This window comes from Marmota marmota, unplaced genomic scaffold (assembly GCF_001458135.2).
Source record: "Marmota marmota marmota unplaced genomic scaffold, marMar, whole genome shotgun sequence".
In the NCBI taxonomy this organism is placed as follows: Eukaryota; Metazoa; Chordata; class Mammalia; order Rodentia; family Sciuridae; genus Marmota; species Marmota marmota.
The window spans coordinates 3,322,450-3,344,807 of NW_025999946.1; the positions used below are offsets into that span (position 1 = coordinate 3,322,450).

General features: G+C 43.4%; 1 protein-coding gene across 3 annotated transcripts in view; it reads right to left on the bottom strand.

The window, feature by feature from the left end:
• Lrmda (leucine rich melanocyte differentiation associated) overlaps nt 1-22,358 on the bottom strand; it is a 621,294-nt gene that overhangs the window by 421,795 nt on the left and 177,141 nt on the right. For all 3 annotated transcript variants that reach the window (XM_048801877.1, XM_048801879.1, XM_048801880.1), the window contains exons 3-4: nt 18,560-18,699; nt 8,134-8,251 (exon numbers count right to left, since the gene is read on the bottom strand). In XM_048801877.1, coding sequence (XP_048657834.1) covers nt 8,134-8,251; nt 18,560-18,699 — 258 coding nt within the window. The remainder of the gene's footprint in view (nt 1-8,133; nt 8,252-18,559; nt 18,700-22,358) is intronic.

Genomic DNA, 22,358 nt, shown 5'->3' on the forward strand with positions numbered 1-22,358 from the left:
TTATCTTACTACTTTACCCTATCCACTGACTTTGCTTTTGGGTTTAACAACAAAAGTAAATGTTAAGTCTTAGAACATCCATTTCATCACTAATCTCATACGAGTTTTCTTCTATATATTCTGTTTAAAGTTTGCCGTTTTTGTCTGTTAATAACAGGCAGTTTGGAAACAATCAGAAATCCAGAATAGAAAATGGGATCGTGCGGTTCTCAAGTTCTCCTTTTTTCTTCGCCATGCACTTACAAACGACATTCACGTGTAATCAATGTTTGCTGCAGAATGATGCTCACGATTTTTTCCCCAGTGGCCTGGCAGCTGTGTGGTTGACTACTGCCCTGTCAATACTACAGGCTTCCTTGCCATCTGGGATGCCTGACTGCCCAAAGATTCAGTTCCTACAATGAGATGTTTCCATAGGCTAGGGGATGAGGGCTTTCTAAAACAGCAACAATCCAGGAAGTTGCAGAGTTCAGAAGTAGAGATGACAAGACCCTGGTGCACCTGAGGAGCGGGAACACCAATGCCACCATGATCTTCCTTTTGCTAGTATAAGTCAGTCACCAGTCTTTTTTCTCTGTTCATAGGCAAGTTGCTCCTGCATTTCCAACCCACTTCTCATCTCTGACCTGGAATCATGGGGATGGGGTAGTCAGTGGAGAAAACCTTCTTAAGGATAAGGTGGTGCTCAAGTTAACCAACACACCTGCCACTGGAGAGCAGCTCACTGCCAAGCCCCAAAGTTGCACACAGAACCCAGAGCCACATTAGTTTTAAATGTGAAAAACCTCAAATCAGCACTTCAACTAGACTCTCCAAGAGTTTCTTAACAAAGCATCTTAATTTTCTTTTCCTCTTTCCTTTCAATCTCAAATTTTTAAAATAAGAAGATAAGAACCTAAATTGCAAAAGCAAAATGCCAAAAACCCTCTTCCGAAGTGGATCAAAAAAACATCAAGCTGGTAATGTGCAGATTACAGACATAATCGGCTATTAAGGCTCCATCTCAGTCATTACCAGCAATCACACAATGGAGGACATTTCACGGCCCAGTTTAGGAGCCTTAAATTCACTCCTTAAAACAAAGATCACTGATCCCATGGGGGAAAGGATCTTTGGGGTAAGAACATATCAAAGGACACTTTGGAATGTCATGGCCTCATTGCCAGGAGAGTCACTACTGGATCTCTGGCACCATTGGCTTTCCTCTCCCCTCAGCTCTCAGACCAGCAACTGGTATTGCACAGAGTCCCAAAGTGCCAAAGAGGCACTTTCTCTACTCAGAGCAGAGCTGCTCCCTCTGCCCAATACCCAGGAACCCAATCACAGAAGTGCCCAGACTTTCATTCAAATCCAGATCATCTGTTTCCTCATTTATAGATTTAAGGTAAGGGAGAAACTCTGAGACAAAATGGTTAGGTTGTTGGTACAATATTTAGTGAACACTTGGTGTATGCTGGATATTCTAACTAACATCAGGAATATTTCTATGCACCTAATAATGTACCACTAGGCAGCCAGATGACTGTTCGGCTGGACTTGCTATCTTAATTAAACATCCAGAAAGCCTATGGGAATTGAGGCTGTGGCACCAACACTGACTACCACCATCAGCCTCACTGAACCCCAAGTTTTGTATAGAGAAAAGCCCTGATTCAGGTGGCCAGGGAACCATCAGAAGGCAGATATATTGCTAGGATGGCCAGTTAATAGAATGGTCAGGTTTCTGCAGCAACACTGGATTCAAAATCCTAGTGATTCAGCACAAGCATTTCTTCCTTGTGTAGAGAATGGTGGTTGGCCCTAATGGTTTGGCTTCAGGCATGAAGTCAGGTTTGGGTCTGGTCAATGTGTCTCTCATGCTGTGTTCATAGCAAATGTCAGATGTGTGAGAGCGGAGAGTAGAAACACATGGTGCTCCACAAAGTCTTGGCCCAGAATTGGCATGCTGTCACTTCCACTCATGTCCTATTGACCAAAAGCATCACACGGCCATGACCAAGGCCAAGGTCAATGGGACAGGAAAGTATACTCCTCTCTTACAGCAGAAGCCACAGTAAGGACAGAGGGAAAGAAACAATTTTAGGCTAGTAATACTGTCTACCACACGTTTCCCAATTTGGGGGTTCCAGCAGCTGCATGGACTCTTAAATCATTCCCCATGCTTAAAAAGGGCCACTAACGTCCATGACCCTCTTGACAACAGGTCTGTCCAAATATCTTCAGAGAGAAGCAAACACTTCCGAGAACATAAAGGGGAATAGCATGGAGCTGGGCTATGCGGTGCCGTGAAGGTTAATGGCTGCCTTGGAAACTTACAGCATCTTCCCAGGCACTGGACTTCACTGAGAGTGGTGTCCACTCTATGCTCAGCACCTGGTGAGGCCCCAGAGACTTCTGGGAGTGGCTCTCAGAAGCACCTACAGTCCGTGCCACTTTCCCTCCCTCTGTTGTGGATTTCAGTGCTCCATCTCTAGGGCTTTGCCAGGACACTGGAGCCGTGGCGTTCCTGACAGTCCAACCTTGATTTCAGAGGGTTGCTGCTCAAATACAAGGCTACAGGAATTGCTTCCAATGGATATACTCTGAAAGCACTTACTGTACACAACGGATGTCTTGGTGTTCAAAATAGAGCAATACAAAATCCTAAGTGATTCCCCCTCAAATGAATGTGACAAACTGTGAAGTCAGAAGTAAGGGATGACAAACAAACAAACTGCAAATGTCTGGCTTCTGGAGTGTTTCTAAACATGCCGCCTAAGTATTTCCCCCACCCGCCAAAAAAGAAATTAGTTAAAAATTTCTGTGCTTCAAAATTTACTACACAGTGACTGAATATGGAATCTGAAGGTGTCTCTAGATAAGAAACATCTGTGCAAAAACAGAAGAGAATCATAAAACACTAACATATTCAGGTAGTTAGAAATATCCAGAAAAATAATCAACATTCTTAGTTTCTTTCTGCATGTTGGCACTGTAGAGAACTTTGAACATAGATGGGCTAATTGCCTCTTCAACTGCATGGGCATGTGCTTGCAGTTTACAATGTTTATTTATGGGCAGGCCCTGGCTTTATGTAAAAAATAGAGTAAAGGTTAGTAATTGTAATAAATCTAGAAGCAGTTTCTGATAACCTTTCATGTGCTTGCAATTGGACTGGATGGGGGTAACAAAATATCAAAGACATTCACACTGCAGTTTAGGAAAAAGTAGCACTTAGGAAAGTGTTAGAGTAGGTATTAAAAAATCCAAGTGAATCAAGCCACTAAGTAGTGCTTCTTCAGAATACAGACGAAGCACAGTTGCAGCTAAGATAGGAAAAACCTCATTTTAACTATACACAGACTTGTAGGGGTCCCATCACATTTTCTGAGAAAAGGTATTTGTTATGTTTCAAAGCCCTACTGTGAACAGTTGAGTTCTGAGGGGAGGAAGACTTGGGGAATGGCCCCTGTGATGGGGAATGGCAACTTCAGATCATGCCTTTGCCTTGACAGAACTGTTCCCCAATGGCAGGGCCAAGTCATAGGGATCATGACAGCCGTAGAATTTCCCATCATAAATAATCTCCAGGTAAATCCTCTGAAAAAACAAATATGCAATTCAGAATCTGTACAAGCTTTCATGATGGATCTCCCAAAGTGCTCTGTCATTCACAGTTCGTTCTTTTGGTGAATACTGACTATGCCTCTGCTACAGGCCAGGCACCGGAAATGAGGGAATGGGGCCCAGTTCCTGCCTTCATGGGGCTAGCATCCCAATGGGTGAGTGGCTTCCTCACCCCATCAAAGAGCTGGCTCCCCTGTGATTCCACTCCCTGTCAGCCTCCTCGGTTGCCTTTTTCATGGACACCCCAAAACACAGACACAGACGGAAGAAAGGGAATTAGGATCTTACACTAAGAATCAAGCACAGGATGGTGCAGTGTAGTCACAGGAACAGGTAATCTTGAATGCAAATAACTTTCAACTTTTGGTTCATTTAAGGATGAGAGTAAAAGATTTCCAGGAGGTGCACATCACTCTGAAGCATATTCCTTTAGCATATCCTCTTTCTCCCTCTGCTTTCTTCACTTTGCCTCACTCTCCCCCTCTAGCTAGCGGTCGTTCTCTCTCTCTCTCTCTTTCTTTCTCTCTCTCTCTCTCTCTCACACACACACACACACACACACACAAATACTCCACCCTTTCAAATACCCAAAGAAATACACACAAATACACAATCTATGCAAAGCTACCCAAATATACTAATCCACACATGATGGAGAACCCAGGCATGCCCACACAAAGGAACATATTTTCAAGGACACATCAACACTCCCAAACATATCTGTTTTCACACCTTACATTCTCTTATATAGGAGAATGGCCACAAAGACAAGCAAAAGCACACATGACAGTCACTTTCTAACATAGGTTGTGATATTCAGGCCAGCTGCCCCCATAGCTGTTCTCCCCACTGTTTCTCTAAGGTTCTGAAGATTAAACAGTTGGTAGCCAACTTTGTATACATGCCTGTAAACAAGAGGGCTCCGCTTTAAATAATTATGTCAAAGAAATGACAACTGTGCTCTTTGCCAGAACAGGGATGAATAATTACAAAGCCAGGACATAATTAAGCAATTCTGACTGTCGGATTTTTGAGCTGTCTCTCTGATGTGCAGGGCTGGTGTGCCTGCCGCCCATGCCCTCCTGGACGGGCCTCTGCACTCCTTTGATCTAGGTTTCCCAGTGCAGCCAGGGTGGGGTCATGGTCTGGTCATTACAGAAGTCTTTCGGGGGGGGGGGCCTCACACTTCTCTGTATCCAGCCGGATGCTCTCTGTGTTGACAATGGTACAATTCAATGATCAATATTTAACAAGATATAATTTCTTTAAAATTCTGGAAAATGAGCAACTCTTAGATGTTGCAGGTCCATTAACTAATCACACACATGTGCCTGCGTGAGACTGTGGGAGAGCCTGCTGTCACATTACCCATCACTTCCTAATGAATGACAACACCTTTCTGTAGAACAACAACAAAAATACAACAAAAGCCAAAAGGCAGCGATGAAGGAAGAACCGTGTCATCGGGAGAGAGAAGAAGAGAGTCCTTGCTCCCAAGTGCCAGGGCCTGCCAGGTACCCAATCAAACCTTGGTGACACGGGGGTTCATTAGTTCCTGGCTGATTTTGCATTTGCGTCAGCCGAGAACACCCAGCCTGCCGTTCCCTACCTCCGAGGCAAGGGTTGCAACTGGAGAGGCATTTTCCATTCTCCCAAATACTTTATGTCAGGAATAAAATGAAAACAGCTCCCCAAATCACGGCCCCCTTGATCATCCATCAGCACATTCTGCTGAATAAGCACAACAGGCCGCTGCCATCTCCGAAAGGACAGAGCCAACTTGAGATTCAGATTCCTTTAAGAAAAATAGGTCTTTGCCACGTGTGCTCTGCACAGCCTCTGCAATTCACAGGGAGGAAATTGTTCTTCTCTTAGAAGCCGACTCTGGGTGTACACATGCCTCCCTGAGCATACATATGCATATGTGCACAGAGACAGACTGTGGCTATACACACGTGCCTAGGAACAGAGAGAACACACTGTGAAGAGGTGAGGACCAGCCTTTTTCAGGCAATTTATTAATTCAGCAAGGAGCTCTTTCTCTCACTGTGGATCTCTGAAAACAACAGGGAATCGCCTGTCACTCAAGAGGCATGCAGTGTGATGCAAAACCACTAACACTGAATCCACTTGTGCTCTCTAAGGGGCATGGTGGAAATAGAACACCTAACCAGAAGCCCAAGACCCCGGGTCTGGTCCCAGAGGTGCCTCTTCAGGACTGTAGGGCCTGCTCCCATCGCTGCTTCCTGTCCCAGGTCCCACATCCACGAAATGAGAAAGTCAGCTGAGTGATTTCTAAAGTCCTCTCTGGTTTGGAAGTCATATGACACTACAAAAAGGGAACCAGAGGTCTCCACACGTAGATTTTTGTCTCTCTCCTCAAACAATTAACTGGCATTTTTGAAGTTTAGTAAGGATTTTAGGGTCAATCACACAAACATGAGCCAATTCTATAATTGATTAGAAACTAATTGGGAACACTGAAGCTGCTAATGCCTCTGAGAAATAGCTAAAGCCAGATTTGAAGAAACCATTCCCAGTCACTCTCAAAGGCAGGAGAGGATTCCAATTCCCTCCACCCCTATTTTACAGAAGAAAAAAAGTCCTACTTTTATCTCTTTTCTTCATTTAGGCCTTCCTGTGAAGTTTTGTTTGAACAAAGAGATCCCCAGGGGGAAATGTTTAGCTCACTGCTCGGGGTAAGAAAACAGCGAGACAGGTCAACTTCAGGGCTAGCAATTCCTAGCCAGGTGACCTGGGGAAGCCCGGCGAACTTCTCTGGGCCTGAGTTCCCTCATCTGTAAGAGGGAGCAAATGGCCCCTCTCTCCTACCTTAACAGGGTTACGTGAAGTTCCACAAACCTATAGACAAAGATCCCTGGAACAGGGTAGGCACACACTGAACACCCCATTCAAGCACAGTGGATGCTCCATTTATTACTCCTCGGATTTCCAATGATAATGTAGAGCTTCCCACGCCAAAGGCAAATGACAGCAGGAGAAATCCTGGTCTCCTCTGTATGGTGTGCACATGAAAGTGGGAAATGTAGGGCAGGCAGGTTAGGACCCAAAATATTACAAAGAGTTCATGTGCTGTACTTCGCTGGAGTCAGCTATCTGTGGAATATTTTCATGGAAGGAAGAAAGGAAGGAAGGAAAGAAAGAAGGGAGGGAGAGAGAGAGGGAAGGAAGGAGGCCAAGAAATAAATTCTTTCATTTGGACAAAATTACAAAAGCTGGAATAACTAAAGGCAGTCATGGGCAATATGTCAAATCTGTGCCTCAATAAGGAGAACTGTTAACACTTTAATAGCTATGAAATGAATCACTCGATTAATTTCCCACATGCTGAAACAGGTAACAATACATTTATCTGCCAGTATTATACCCTCCGTATCATATATTTCCACAACTGTTAGCAATTTTATTCAGCATAACGGGAAATCAGTTGCACCTCATGGATTCAGGGAAGGAAAGTGGCCTGAGGTCTGCTGCCAACTGAGCAACGTGATGGAAGAGGTTTCGTTATTCTGCTCTGGTTGGGTTTTGTTTGTTTTTTCTTTCTCCCCCTTAATCACTTGCAAGACATGTACGGAGGGCCATAAGTCAATAAGTGAGGACAAACTAGACCTCTAGGGTTTCTGTGCTGGTGTTTTCAACACACAAACTACAATCTCATGGGAGGTGACTATATAGCTCCATAGAGCTCCAGGGTGTTGATGGTTCTCCAAATGGGTCATCAGAGGTCATTGTGTCCATTCCCCAGACTCTGTTTTCATGAAAGGACCCAAACTCTTCCAAAAGAGATCATTGTACATGCCTTCAAGAAAATATCCATGTGTCTGAACCCAAAACCCCAAGCCTAATCTCCCCTGCCTCATAGAAACAGCCATTAGGATGTCACGTACATGGCCTCCCTACAGACTCAGCGGGTAAAGGAAAGGTCAGCAAACTCCATCTGATGACCTCTGGAGAGCTACACATGGTGAGCCCACGCCAGCCCCAGGACATGTCATCAGAAAGCATCACCTTCTGTGCTAACAGTTTCTCAGGAGCTGCAGAGTTCGCCCCTGTCATGGAAGGAGATCACTCATTGCTAGCTCCCCTTTGGCTGCAAGAAAGAAGAACTTGCTCTGGAGGATCGTAGGGATCCTTCCCACCCCAGAAATAGGCAAATTCCAATGCTTCCTTCTTTCTTAGCTCCAGACCTATAGAGGCCCTACTATGGAAACTTTGGAAGGTGGCCTAAAATGCACCCTCAGATTTCCCTCTGAGCTGCATATGGTACTGCTTTATTAGTTGAGATCATTTTATAAATAAGGCCCCTTTACACTGGATCTCAGGGAGACCCAATGTATATCCAACGCCATTTCACATTTGGCCCAAAGTACATGGATGGATGAATCCCTGGTGTGAGATCCAGCCTGTATTCTAAACTCCACAGGAGGATGTTATTCCATGCTCTGGAGGGTGACCAGTGCCCTGATATATAAATCCCTCATGAAGAACAGTGAGTAGGTAGCTCACCTTGGGCTTCACCACCTTCATGAAGGCCCCTCTGACCAATGCCTCTTTTCTTTCTTGTCTGGTTACTTTCCGGGCATCCAGAAACTTCAAGTTAGGCAGCTTGTGCAGAACAAAGCATCTGGAAGAGAAGAGTCAGAAAGGACTCAGGAAGGGAGGGGGCTAAGACTCCAGAACCAGGCAATTAGAACCAGAACCAGCCTTAGGAATCTACCAGTATGTCTTCAGCGATTTAGATCTCAGCTGCTAAATCACCTCTCATCTTTCACAAAGTATGAACAATCATTCAAATAGTTCTATCTTAGAAACAAGACAATTTAAGAGACACACAGTAATGACTGTACTTCACTTGAAGGTAGACACATGCCCCTTACCTGAATCAGCCATTAGGACCTTATCAATATACTCCCTTTCTTTCATTCTGGAAAGTGAACCCAGCTGCTTGCTGCACAGGGAGCTCCCAGTAAAATCAAGCTACACCTTGATTGTACCATTTATGTCACCACCTTTCCTGAGAGTCCTCTGCATCAGTCTCATCTCTGAGACGATAACATGTCTTAAATGTGGAGCTCAGACACAAGACCTTTATTTTCCATCCAGACAATCAACAAGAATGTAATAACCAGGACAGCCATGGGAAAAGTAAGGAACAGGTGCAGATGAGAAATGCTTCCTCAAGGACACAGACAGGGATCCTGAGGACATTTGCTCTCATCATCACTGGGTTATAGCCACACTGGCACTATGAAGATTATCAAGGAGAAGCAAGGAGAGTTGCTTTAAAGAGGATATTAATAGCCCAACAACTGCTTGGTGGCCTCTCTTCCCTTTGCAAAGATGCTTTGGTATTCATTATGGACTGCAGGAATAAGCCAGTGGCAATGTGGGTGATGAACTCTCCTTAAGTGATATAGGTAGGGAGTTTACAAGAAGATAGAATCTAGACACCTGTCTATACTTTTCCCACATCAATGAGTTACCAAACCAGATGCTTTCCATCAAGTTCCCATGCTCCATCAATCAAACAAGCAAATGTTTAGACTCTATCCTGCTTAAGTAGAAGAGGTGAGTAGCCAAGTCAAGAGCAATGGATTAGCTCCAAAGGAATCTGTCACTTCCTTTCTGCACCAACCACCTCAGTACTCACCCATCATCAAGCTACAACCTCCACAAAAGTTACTTCTTCACCTCTAGCCCACATCCCTTTCTTCTCCCTCAGCTTTCCTAGAATACACTGTCAATACCATACTTCTTATTTTCTTGGTGTTCATTGATGTCCTTACCCAAACTATAAGCTTCTTGAAGGCAGGGACAAATTTCTTTGTTTACCCTCACCATCTCTTAAAAACTCACATTTGAACAGATTCATTAACATAACCCTTCATCCTAGTTTCCATATATTTCTTGAGCATCTACTATGTGCCAGGTGCTAGCGATAAGGAGGAGATAATGATATGGTTCCCCCTATCAAAGAGGTTTTTAGTGTAATGGGGAAGATAAATTCATACAGAGAAATGAGAAATCAATGTAGCTAAGTGCCAGAGGGTATAACCAGAGCAGTTATGGGAGACAAAGAGGCCTGCAATATTCTCTGAATAACTGAAATCTAAGGGGGAAAGAAGGGACAGAAAATCTCAAACAGACTTCAAAGAACCAAATCCACAAGCACTTAGCCTTTTGGAAGCAGAGTTGCCTGGGGTATGCAATGAGCCTGGGGTTCCCAGAGTCACTGCCCACCTTCTCAAGGTGATCCTATCTCCAAGTGCCCTTCATATATTTGTCCAGATTAAAGACCCGAGGGATCACTCAAAAGCCAGAGATAACAGTTTAAAAGCCTCCAGTGACAGCCTTCATGTTCCTCATTGTCCAAGTCAGAACAGCGCAAAACTTCTTTGGGGAGGCTTTTCCTCTGGCGCACTGTCCACCCCAAAGCCTGAGGGCCTGGACTCCCTCCTTCCTGCTTTCTCCCTGGCCTCCATCTATCACCCCCTTTCCTGTCTCTCCCTAAGCCTCTCTCTCTCCAAATGCCCCCCTAACCGCCTCCAAAATCAGAAAAGTATGCCCAAGGGCCCCAATGTCCTCTCTCTTCCTCAGTAGAATCCCCACCGGCCTCACACTGTCAGAGAAAACTTCCATCTTCTGCTTGTAGCGGCAAAGTCTCGATGACAACAGAGTCTTTCAAATAAAGACATGTACAGACAGCAACAATATGTCAGGAGTGACGCTCCAAGGAGTAAAGACACCCACTAAGTGTAGGGTGGGAAAAGATGAATATTCAGGTGAAGAAAACATCAGTATTAGAAAATCAGCCAATGTTTAATGATGGAGTGAAAGATGCCTTCACGGGGCTGGCAGGAACCTCGATGACAACAGACCGCACATTGTCATTTCGCCTCACTTTGGATCACAGCCCTGAAATCAAAGGAGAAAGACAGAGAGAGGTGCTGGCTTTTAAGCTAGTTAGAAATTTTAGATGACAAAGAGCTGCTGTTTTCTGAGTGCTCTTCTCATACAAGCGAAGAGACAGCCCATGTCGCAGGCTGCCAGTCACCCCCGGAGCTCAGGGTGAGTGGACTCCCACCTCGTGGGGCCAGACTGGGCTTCCAGGGGGTCGCTGCTCAGAGAGGTCTGGGGACACTGGGGAGACTCACTGCCAAGAGTGGGGTGTGAGGCTCAGCCCAGGGTGCAAAGTGCCTCTGCTAGAGGTGCCTTCTTCCATTCACTCACACAGTCAACAAATAATTATAGAGCAGCTACCACCTGCCAGGAGCTGCTGAGGAAAAAAAAATGTGATGAACACAACAGAAGGTTTCTGCTCTCAATGAGCTTATGTTCTAGCACAGCAGTTCTCGACTTTGAGCAGGCATCAGCAGCCCCCGGAGGCTTGTTAAAACACACGTTGCTGCACCCCATCCCCAGAGTTTCTGATTCAAGGAGGTTTGGAGTGGGGCCTGGAATTTATGTTTCTAATAAGTTCCCAGGTGATGCTGCTGCTGCTGTCCTGCTGAGCACCAATGTCCTCGTGAAAATAACAGCATGGGAATTATGAGCATGGTGAGACGGCCCGCGGTCTCCTTCCCAGGTCCTGCTAGCAATCCACCCTGGCCCAGTGTCTGTGGTTCGCACAGCTCAGACAGTGGCCTGGTCTACCACCTCCTCCTGCCCCATGATGGCTCAGCTCTGGCTCCACACATTATTGCCAAGTGATAAGTCAGTGGGCTTCCTGCCTGCCTGTCCCATCCTGATCTTGGGAGATCTATTTCCCTTTGTTCTGGGTCATGACAGGGTGTCAAAAGGCGCAGCTTCAATCCTGAGTGTAATACAAGTTTGCCATAAAAATACAAGAGAGGATTCCCGAAGCCACAGAATGAAGGCTTTTACAATATCAATTCAACCCTTGTAAATTTAATCCAGGGTTATTTGTTGCACCAAAATCTCTTTACTGTGATGTATTACTTAGTTACTGGGGTTATCACAGCCGTATCCTAAAGTTGCATAGTACATAAAACATTTCAGTTAACAATGCGGGAAGGTTAACTCCCCCAGATAACCTGCAATCACAAGGGCTAGTCCAGATGACGTCCCTCTGTCAGCTTCCGAGAGCTATTGATGGTTCAATCAGTTTGTTTTGAAGGTAAAGTACAACAAAAGGGCAGTAAACTTATTCAGACTGTCAACAGGGGCTATCGGGAATGGGGCTTGCAGGTAAGTAATTCTGGGTGTTTTAAGGCTATTATCAAACAGCAATGGTTGAAGGAAGAGACAGCTACTAATAACACAGAAGGCAGCCATCATAAACCACTTTATGGCAGAAACCTCCGTCTATAAATCCTGCGACACCCGGAGACAGCTTCAGATTTATAAAACTGCTTGTTAAGCCGGGGCACTGCTTAATGAAAAGAGATCCGTCTAAGTTCCAAGTCTCACGTCCAGAGCTCCAGAGGGCGACTCCAATTTTCCTGACCTTCTCAAGGTGGCTGGGGGGAAGCCCCTAGGGCTGGGGTAGTGGGAGTTGGAGCCACTCCTGGCTGTGATATGGAAGGTGAGGTTATCAAAAGGAGAGCAGGGGGCCCTGGGAAGGTGTTTAAACACCCATATGTCTCTGTCTGAAAAGAGATTTCTCAAAAGTGAGAGACCAGCACCCAGAGCTTTCCAGGTACTCTCTCTTTTCATGAAGAATATTCCATTTTTTTAAAGGACTCCTCTAAGGAGAGAGGAAGATTGGAATGGGGAGAAAAGATACATCTGGAAAGCTTTTTGTTTCTCTTTGTTTTGCACCAAAAATCAACTTTTTTTTTTTCTGCTCCAATCCCAGTGCTCTGGCATTTTTCATGTAGACCTCAAAGAGAGAGAGAGATGATCTTTCCTCCTACCACAACTTACTACCCCAGGAAGAGAGTATAGTCACAGAAAAACCGTGATGGGTCTCCAGTATCTGCAGTATTGAGTGGGGATGGCCACCATGTTTCTTTCTCTGACATTCTATTCAAGAAATACCAAATTTCCAGGTGTTTTTTTTATTTGTTTGTTTTCCCTCTGGTATTGAGAATTGAATTCACTGGACTACATTCCCAGCCCTTTTAAAAATTGTTTTTAAATTTTAAGACAGGGTCTCTCCATGTTGCTGAGGGTCTTGCTAAGTTGCTGAGGCTGGCCTCCAACTCATAATCTTTCTGGCCCAGCCTCCCCAGTCTCTGGGATTACAGGTATGTGTCACCACACCCAGCTCTAAGCTTCTAGCTCTTACAGGGGCCAGGCTTGGGGTTCCTGGGCACATGTTCTATTTTTTTCCCACTTAGGGCATCCTACACTTCCCCTTGCACAGTGAATTGGGAGACAGAGCAGAAGCTACAAATGCACAACCTGGGCTCCAAAAGGCAGCCACAGGGGACCCAACAACTGTTTCTAACCCTTCACAAAGCACAACAGAACTGGGCAAGGATGCTAGCAAAATGTGGCACTTCTTTGCTGCTGTCTTAATGACATCCACTCCATTTAGTAACACAGGCTATCTCCTTCTGATCAAAAGCACTGATCAGCTGCTAAATATGTCTCATTAATAAAAGAAAAAGTGTTAGCAATGGCTTATATGCTGCTTATTTGAAAGACCAAGGCTTTTGAAAGGGGGAGAAAATTAAAAGGAGGGAAGACCTTCATAATGAGAAACTTGGGGCCAACAGGGCACAGGAAAGAGCCCAGGCAGTGAGCTTATTTTGCTGGGTGATCTTGGTTCTGTTTCTGTGGCCTTCCGGAGCCTCGGTTTCCCTATCTGCACCATGGAGGGTTGGGCCAAATGACATGCAAGCCTCCTTTGAACCTTACCTTGCTTAAAGTCTACATGACTCAGAATTGATTTACAATAAATACATTCATACTATCCCATCTTGTTACACCAATTTCCTTATATAACCACCTCCCCCCATGCCTCCAGGTATAGGGTGGTGAGAAAAAGCCAATAAAGACCAAGAAGTAATGAACAAACACTGTGAGTGGAATAGCTCCAGATGCTCAGAGAGATGACAATGATCTCACTCTAATGAGCCGAGGTGAGCTCACCTACAGCATTAATGAATGCCTGACAACTGGCAAAGGCCAGCTGATTTCCCTCACAGTTCACCGGCAGCATGTTTGAAGTCTCTGTGCAAACAATACACCCACAGGACAGTCCAAGGCCCTCTACAGAGGGTAACCGGCAATTACTCTGTGGGCTTCTGTCACTTTGATCTCTGGGTCGTGACCTTTGCTTTCTTGTGATCTTCAAAGCCCAGATTGTAGATTAGCTGGAGAATGCTAACTGGGTTGTGTAAGCCACAAGTTTTACAGCTCCCTACTCGGTGGGAAATGGTGGCAGCCCAGGACAGCCTGCAGATGGTAGAGACTCCCTCCCTCCCTCCCTTGGGCTGAGTGCTACAGACACTGGGCAGGCCCCAGGGCTGCTCCCTACTGGGGAACAAAGAAAGGGTGTCACATTCTAAATAATTTAAAGTTGTAAGGAATACAGAGGGATGTGCCGGGGAGGGGGGAGGAAGGAGAGGCTCGACCTGTGATGGGCAGTAGCAGGAGAGAATTCATGACAAAGGTTCAGTGAACAGAAGGGAGTTGGGAGCCACGAGCCTAACCCCCTTGTTTGAAATGTGAAGTCCAACATTTGTGGACTATTGACCTTCGGGCCATTGTTCTTTCTGCAGAAAAGAAAGAAGGAAGAAGAGGGCTGAAAGAGAAGATAAGCAATAGCACTCAAGCTTCCCATACTTGATTCCTTACTGTGTCTGGTGTTGGGAGTCCACAGAGGCCTCATGTGGTTTCTTAGCACCTTGGTGGTCCAGGCCTAGATGATTTGCCTCATCGCTCTCTTCCTGCCCCAATCTCGAAGGCTGCTGTGACCACCTTCACTTCTATTCAATATTCATCCCCAAACAACAGCACTGTGTCCACACAGCAAAGCACGGGGCAGGCTTAAGCTCTATAGTAACGCGGCAATGGACATTTCTCAGCCATGAACTATGATGAATGGCAAAGGGAACCCCCAGGCACAGTTTCGCTCCTGCCCCCAGCAGGGCCAGGGCTCTACTCAACAACTCGGCAGTATGTTCATGCTCACATAGAAATTTAATGAGCCTGTTTTACTGTGGGGATGTGTGCCAAGAAAATCCAACTGGGTGCACAGGGGGTAAGTGAGGAAGCCAGAAGGGTGGGCTAGGGGGAGGGGAGGAAAGACTTGACAGAAACCCGAGGATCTGTGATGACATTTCCAATTGCTACATAAATCTAGTCACTTCCCATTTCTGGTCCAGTGGTTGGCCACAATGTGACCTAAAACTGGGCTGACCCCTTTGAAATCAACATCTACCATGGAAATGAAACAACAGACACACTTGTTTTGATGTATGGCTGGGTGACATATTATAAATATTACATCACATAACCACAGAGGATGCCAATCAATAAGAAATTTTTTTAGACAGCACTAAATGAACCATGGGTTCTTGCTTCTGAATACACTCCTTTAAGGCTCCTACTATTGCTTAAATGATTAATAGAAGACATATTGTCAGAAAATGTACTTAAAGTGAAAAACAGTAAACTGTAGAAATATCATTCATTTTTAAGCAATTTTCTAGTGAAAAATGTCACATAAATTTACATAGAGGCTCCACTATTAGACTGTGGGTAACAGTGAGAAAGAAGGTAGACCTCACGCTTTGTGGATGAAGAGCTGGGAAATATTTTACCAAAAGAAGAAAAAAAAAAAAAACAGCAGCTGCATTGCTTTGTATAAATGCAAATGCCACAGGAACTCTGAATTCAAAAGTCGTATTGTGAAACCCTAAAATTTCTCAGGGGCAAATGGAGCACAAACTCCAGAATAAATAAATCAGAGCGGCTCACAGGCCACAAAAATGGAACTGCATCATGCACACATTTCTCTCTTCCACATCCAAGGGCGAGTGCTTATCAAATCAACAATGAAAAATAAAAATAAATAAACAAACGAATAAAAAACTTAAATGGGCTTGAGAATCGACCTACCATTCCACTCTGCAATCAGATGCTGTGCAGTGAATGTGCAACCCCGTGGACTCGCATTTAACATTCCCTCTGCTGTTCTTAGTTACTGCTTCTCTCAGAGTGTAAGCATCTTGCCATTGTTATGGGTGATGTATGGATTTTCTAAGGTAACTTTTGACCAGATGTGATTTTGGCTGCATGTAAGCTCTAAGATCCAGCCCCTCATGGCAACTTTACCATATGTGAATTAACAGCCAGCCTTTCCAGTCCCATCCCTCAAGTACTTCTAGGGAAACAGATCAGGGATGGAGAGGACAGGCATGGAGGGTGCCCAGGCTAGCCCATGAGAAAGAGTACTCACATAGAATCAAGCCCTCCCCAAAGAATCATGACCCATAACCAGGACTTGGGTTGAGTCCGAATGACAGTCTCTTGCTTGTTAAGTGTCTTTGACACACCCAAATGGATCTGATCCCAAGTGGCAGTGGGCATCTAAGGTACCCAAAGGTCCCTGCCTCTACCTATAAATATTCAGCTCCTAAGCAGAAAAGGAAATTTCAAACTGTCTTCTGCAGTTACAAAGGCCCTTTTCCATGTTCACCACTACATTGGGTGTTGATGAGGATTTAGAAGAAAGGAAGAAAGCCCGTACCCACTGGAAGCTATTCTCTACATGTTCAAGTACATATAATAGTGAGGGAAATACATGAGGGAATCTTTGAAATGATGTGAGATGGTAAAGGACAATGGCAGCCGCTTGAGAGCAGAGTGTCTCAGAATGCTAGAGCCAATTAAACATCAGTATTCCCAGTGGAGGGTTCTATTGGATTTGCCACCAAATGAATGAGAATGCCTTAGATGACTCAAAGGCCATTAAGGAACCACAGATCAAAATGGTCCTCGGCATTTTAAAGGTCCCCAGTGCCAAAAATGGACCTCACGTCAGCTCTTCTGATCTGACCTCTTACACTATACTATGGGTCTTCACCTTTTGCTTATATGACTAGTTACAATAACAAAATAATAGTATTAGCTTTTTATTTATTTTTTTTTCATTTTACAACCTTATATGCCTCTGTTTGAGATCACACCAAATAGGATGGAACTGAAAACTTCCCTTGTGCTGCGTCTCTCATTCTGGGAAAAATAAATAAAAAATGCTTGCCTGAAGTTAGAGTTACACATAATTTTTGATTCCATGAATGAATGAATGAATGAATGAATGAATGAACATGTATGGATATGGACACATAGACTCATATCAGACTCATATAAGTGAGCACATACATACACACATACATATTTAAATTTTGTTAGGTTATTTTATAAAATTAGTAAAATCTGGGGAAAAATATTAGAGAACAAATGATAATTTCCCAGTGTTTGGTTTACTAAAAATTCTTACTTGGGAAAATTTGGTGGGCTCTCTTGACCCTCCAAGATACATCTATAAGAAGATTGGATAAGTTTTAAGTGACCCCTTTACACCTGAAATCAGGCTACTAAATACTTCAAAATTGCTAAGAGGGTTCCAGAAGTGAATTAAGTTCTACGTGATTAAACAACTTAAAGTGATGATTCAGAAATGTGTTAAGTATTTACCTTCTGTACATTAACCATACTTGTAGCAGAATTCATGTTCAGATGTATAGTATCACATTCCAAATGAAAATCTTCATGATGGAGAAAGATTTACTACATTTTTTTTAAAGTAGGGTTAGAGTTTTATTCTAAGATAATTTAAGGATAGACTAAGACCTCTCCAAAATTAAACATGAAACCTAGAAAATGAAGTTAACAGTACAAAATTCTTCTGTATAAAGAAATAGAACTGAATTTATGCTGCAGCCTAACCTACTTATATGTGTATGTATTTTTAAAAATCTTCAATGTTCAATAGCCTTAGTATTTCTTCAGCATTCCCTTTATTCAAAATGAATGTCCCCACTACATTCCTCCATGCATCGCCACAGATTGTTATATAAGTTCCAAAAGAACAAGTTCCTCTCAAATATTTATGTTCTTTCTCTAGCCTTTCCAAATCTATCTCCCCTACCCACCTTCCTCTCACATTAACTCAGGTGGTAAATTAATGAGAGCCTATTTCATGATGGAGAGAGAAGCTACATATACAAAAGATCATTAAAATATTTATAAAGCAATAATCAAGAATGAGAGCACATTGAGTTTAAAATGAGGAGGTAACAAAATGAATTCAGTAAAACAGATAAGATTAAGATAATTTTCCTAAGAGAGGTGATTTGGATCAGGGATTTCAAAGCAGTTGGTTTATGAAAACAGAGAATAAAGAGAAGCATTCTTACTTGGAGCCCAGCAAAGTAAACTCTGATGCCTAGTTTTAGAGAGGAGCAATATGGGCCTGTAGGACTTCCTTTTGGAATTGTACATGAGCTCCCTAAGCTTTGGAGAGGTTTCTCTCCAAAAAGTGATCACAGAAAGACCTTACAATATAGAGGAGAGGTTAGCACACTACAGGCCCTGGGTCAAATCTGGCCTATTGCTTTTTTTTTTTTAAACAAATAAAGTTTTATTGAAACAGAGTCAAGCCCATTTATTTTACAAATTATTTATGGCTACCTCTTTCTGAAACATCAGAGCTGAATAACTGCAATAGAATCCACATGACTTACAAAACCTAAAATACGTATTATTTGGCCCTTATTAAAAAAAAAAAAAAAGTTTGTCAACCCCTGACCTAGAGCACCCAATGGCTTGCATCCTTCTTGGCTCCTGTGACCTCAACAAAGGGAGACAGTGGCTTTAGTTTTCCAAAAGGAAGAAATTAAACACTGTCGTGGGAAGTCCACTGATATTTACCAAACATCAGCTACCCACCTCACAGTATGATGTCATCCACCAAAGGCACTATTTTCCCTGTCTCCCACCGTAAGACACTTACCTGTATCGCTTGTAGTCTTCCTCATCCTTTTCCAAGCTGACCAGCTCATTGGGACATGCAACATTACCCAGCAGGCTGAGGTATTCCAGAGCTGGCGTCACTTCTGCCAGGTGATCGAGCAGAGGCTCCAAGTCAGTGATGTGACAAAGGTTAAGGATCTTAGTCCAGGTAGACAAAGGGCTTAGCAAGGAGCATTGGGCATAAGTGGCAGGCACAGCCTAGCAACTGACATTTTGATTCTGCTCCTATGTGATGACTGAGCTGTGGGTGGAGGGCAGTGCTAAGTGTTCACTCCCACTATTGGAAACACGACCCAAACTTTCTCTGCATAAGTCACACCAAGTCCAGGTCACTTGAGGAAGAATACATGAACTTAAGTTTCATCACACTTTTCTTTTCACTGTAGCTTTCTTTTCTTCTTTAAATATTTTGTTTTTTTAGTCATAGCTGGACACAATACCTTTATTTTAAAATTTATTTATTTATTTTATGTGGTGCTGAGGATCAAACCCAGTGCCTCACACATGCTAGGCGAGCTCTCTACCACTGATCTACAACCCCAGCCCCTGTAGTTTTCTTTAAATGATTTAAAAAACATATTTCATATAGCAAAACATTCTGCAATATGCAAATCTATAAAACTTATATTCTCTTTTAGTAGAAACAATTTATCATTGAAACAAATGGAAACAGCATGGATGCAAAGAGGGACTGGCCCCTCTTCTGATCTGAGAGTCTGTAGGGAAGCTAAGCTTTGCTCAGTGACCTTGTTGATGGCAATAAGGTATTGCATTGGGGTAAAGGGGAACAAAGGAGGAAAAGACAAGAGTAATTTAGGATAGGTTTCATCCAACCAAGCAGGTCAAAATACATTTCCTGAAACTCTGCTCTAATGAAGATTATACAAGAGAAAAGACAGAGGAGGTGCATGGTGGTGAGATTATTCCATGATCCTTCCCCAAGTGGGATTCACTGTCCAATCAAGACAAATACTGAGATCTTCCAAACCAAATGTGCAAGAGTCGTAGATGCATGAAATCACAGCTACTGGAAAGGACTTAACCTAGTCCAGATATCAGCTCCTGGCTTTAGCCACACACTTATGAGCTGAGCCCTGGGCAAGGTGATGACTAGAGGGACTGTGAGTGGAGGCCATGATTAGCAGGAGCATAAGATGAGACAAAATCAGTAGACACAATGGTTCTTGCGAGGGAATGGCAGCAGAGCACACAGGGACTACCACATAAAAGCAGAGGCCACACATAAGAGTCAAAGCCTCAGAGTATAATTTCAAAAAGTAAGGTCCACTTGACTCTAGGAGAAGAAGGTAACATCCAAAAAGGCTACTTCATCCCTGTCAGTATACTATGGAATCCTGGGATATTAACCAGATTTTCTTATACTTTGCTTCAACTTGTCAGAGAAGAATGAACTCCCCATTTAAGTCATGTCTGATTCCATCCCTAACACACTTGCCAAAGGGTCACTACAAGACAGCACATTCCATTTCTGATAACCAAATAGTTTTTCTTTCCTCTGGGCTGGAATCTTCCTCTTATTTCTACCCATGGACCCAATTTTACTGCTTGGGGTCACAGAGAATAAGGCATTCTTCTCTTCCATACCATAAGTTTTCAGATATTTGAAGGGTATGTGTCTTCCTTTTCTCCAAGGTAAGTTTCTCCAAGCATTTTTTCATACAACGTGTTCCTCCCCCATCACAGGTAAGAACCAATGGTGTACTCTGGGCTGGCGCAAGAGGGAGACCAATGAGCAGAGCACCAGACAAGGAGGGAAAAGAATAGCAACCGAGAGATGCAATCAGGCTCACTCACCACTGGCTTCCATGTGCCAATATCATCCCTATTTCCTAAATCAAAAAGAAAAAAAAATGGACACGGAGTTTTTAATCTTTCAAATATTTCACAATTAACATCCAGGGATGACTACAGATAAAGACGATGGGAAAGGAAGTTCATATCAGAAATGTAGAGACAAGCTCCCACCAAGGAGATAATGTTAGAAGTACAGGGTGCAGACAGCCAGGAATTAAACATCAACATATTTCATCACCGAATACTAAACACAGGAACCACTCTTAAAAAATTCATGTTCAATTGCCATACTACTTTTAAAATTTTCAGTACTGGGGATTGAACCCAAGGTTACTCTACTAGTAAGCTACATCCCCAGATCTCTCTTTTTTTTCATTTATTATTTTATTTCATTATTTTCACTTGCCATATTTTTTGGTACTGAGGATCAAACCTAGGGATACTTTGCCACTAAGCTACGTCCCCAGTCTTTCTCAAAATTTTTATTTTGAGGCAGGGTCTCACTTAGTTGCTGAGGCTGCTCTTGAACTTTCAATTCTCCTACCTCAGTCTCCCCAGTACCTAAAATTACAGGCATGAGCCACCATGCCCAATCAATCACTATACTCTTTAAGAAAATCATTTTTAAAATATAAGTGGTTAAAATGGCAGTGAACAATTCCAGGGAAAATTCAACTTTTATAGTAGATTCCATCTTTGCATGTTTCACAGTCATTGTTAGAAAAGGAAAAGGGTCCTGCCACCACTCCATCAGCACTGTCCTTGTATCCAGGCAGGGACACTTCAGGGGACCCTGTGCTTTGGAGTGCCTTCCTCAAAATTCTCTAAGTCCCTATCCAGTACCTAAGACTGGTCAGGAGCCAACAGTGTCACCCAGATGAAGTACTCTGTGCCTGGACCTGGACCTGCAGAGCCCCAAGGCCCAGTACTTCATGGGTTGCTCCAACCTCTACCCCACACATGGAACCCATGAGATGCTACAAGGAGCACTGTAGCTCATGCCTGTCAGGTTGTCATAAAACTTCAAGGCCAAGACCACATTCTAGGGAGGATACCAAACAAGCTCTTCACTCCTCTGGCCAACACAGTATTCATTTTGTGGGATTGCAAGAGGTTTGGCTGTCAACATGGTACTGACATAATGATTCAAACTATTTATGTGCATGAAGAACTTAGATGACCTAAGAAAAGCCCTCTCTACTATATATAGAAAAGTCACACCCAAACCTTTTAATTTAGAGCAAACCTAAAAGCTTAGTTCTTCTTCATCTACTACATGAAGGTTGGAGTAAATATAATTCAAAACTGATAAGATTTTTAAGTTGAGGGAACACTGGGCAACTGGGTTGGAATGCAATCCCAGTCACTTCTCAACAGTTTGTGATGACCAAGCAGAAGCTTAGCATGCCACCAACCAAGGAAGTAGACCTACTTTAATTGGAGTACGTCTTTATAGGTAGATTTAACATAGAGCTATTAAGGCATATGTGTGAAGGGCTCCTTGCTTACACAGGGCCCTTTCAAAGCCCTGGGGAAGACCCTCCTGACACAGTCACATGGACATGTATTATTTTTTTTAAAGTTTGCAAAACTGGTTATTTGAATGCAAATCAGTTAAAATTATTATCTTTCTCCATCACATTTCCCCTTGAATTAGATGACAAAAGGAATGGCTATGGGAATCCTAGGGATCTGGCTAAGGAGAACTCTCTAGGAGTCATGTTTACTTAGTAGAATGTATTTGTGTAGCCTATAGTCACTTCTGTGTCTGATTAAATTATTACAACAGTTTCAGTAGGAATGACTTCCTGTAATAGTTCCACCTCTCACCAGGCTGACATCAACATGCAGGGACAGGATAAAACTGAAGATGCAATGATTAACAAATTCATCAATTCAAACATTGAAGAAGAAGATGTTGAGCATGTGCATACTTGCAAAGGCACATGCACACCATCATCCCT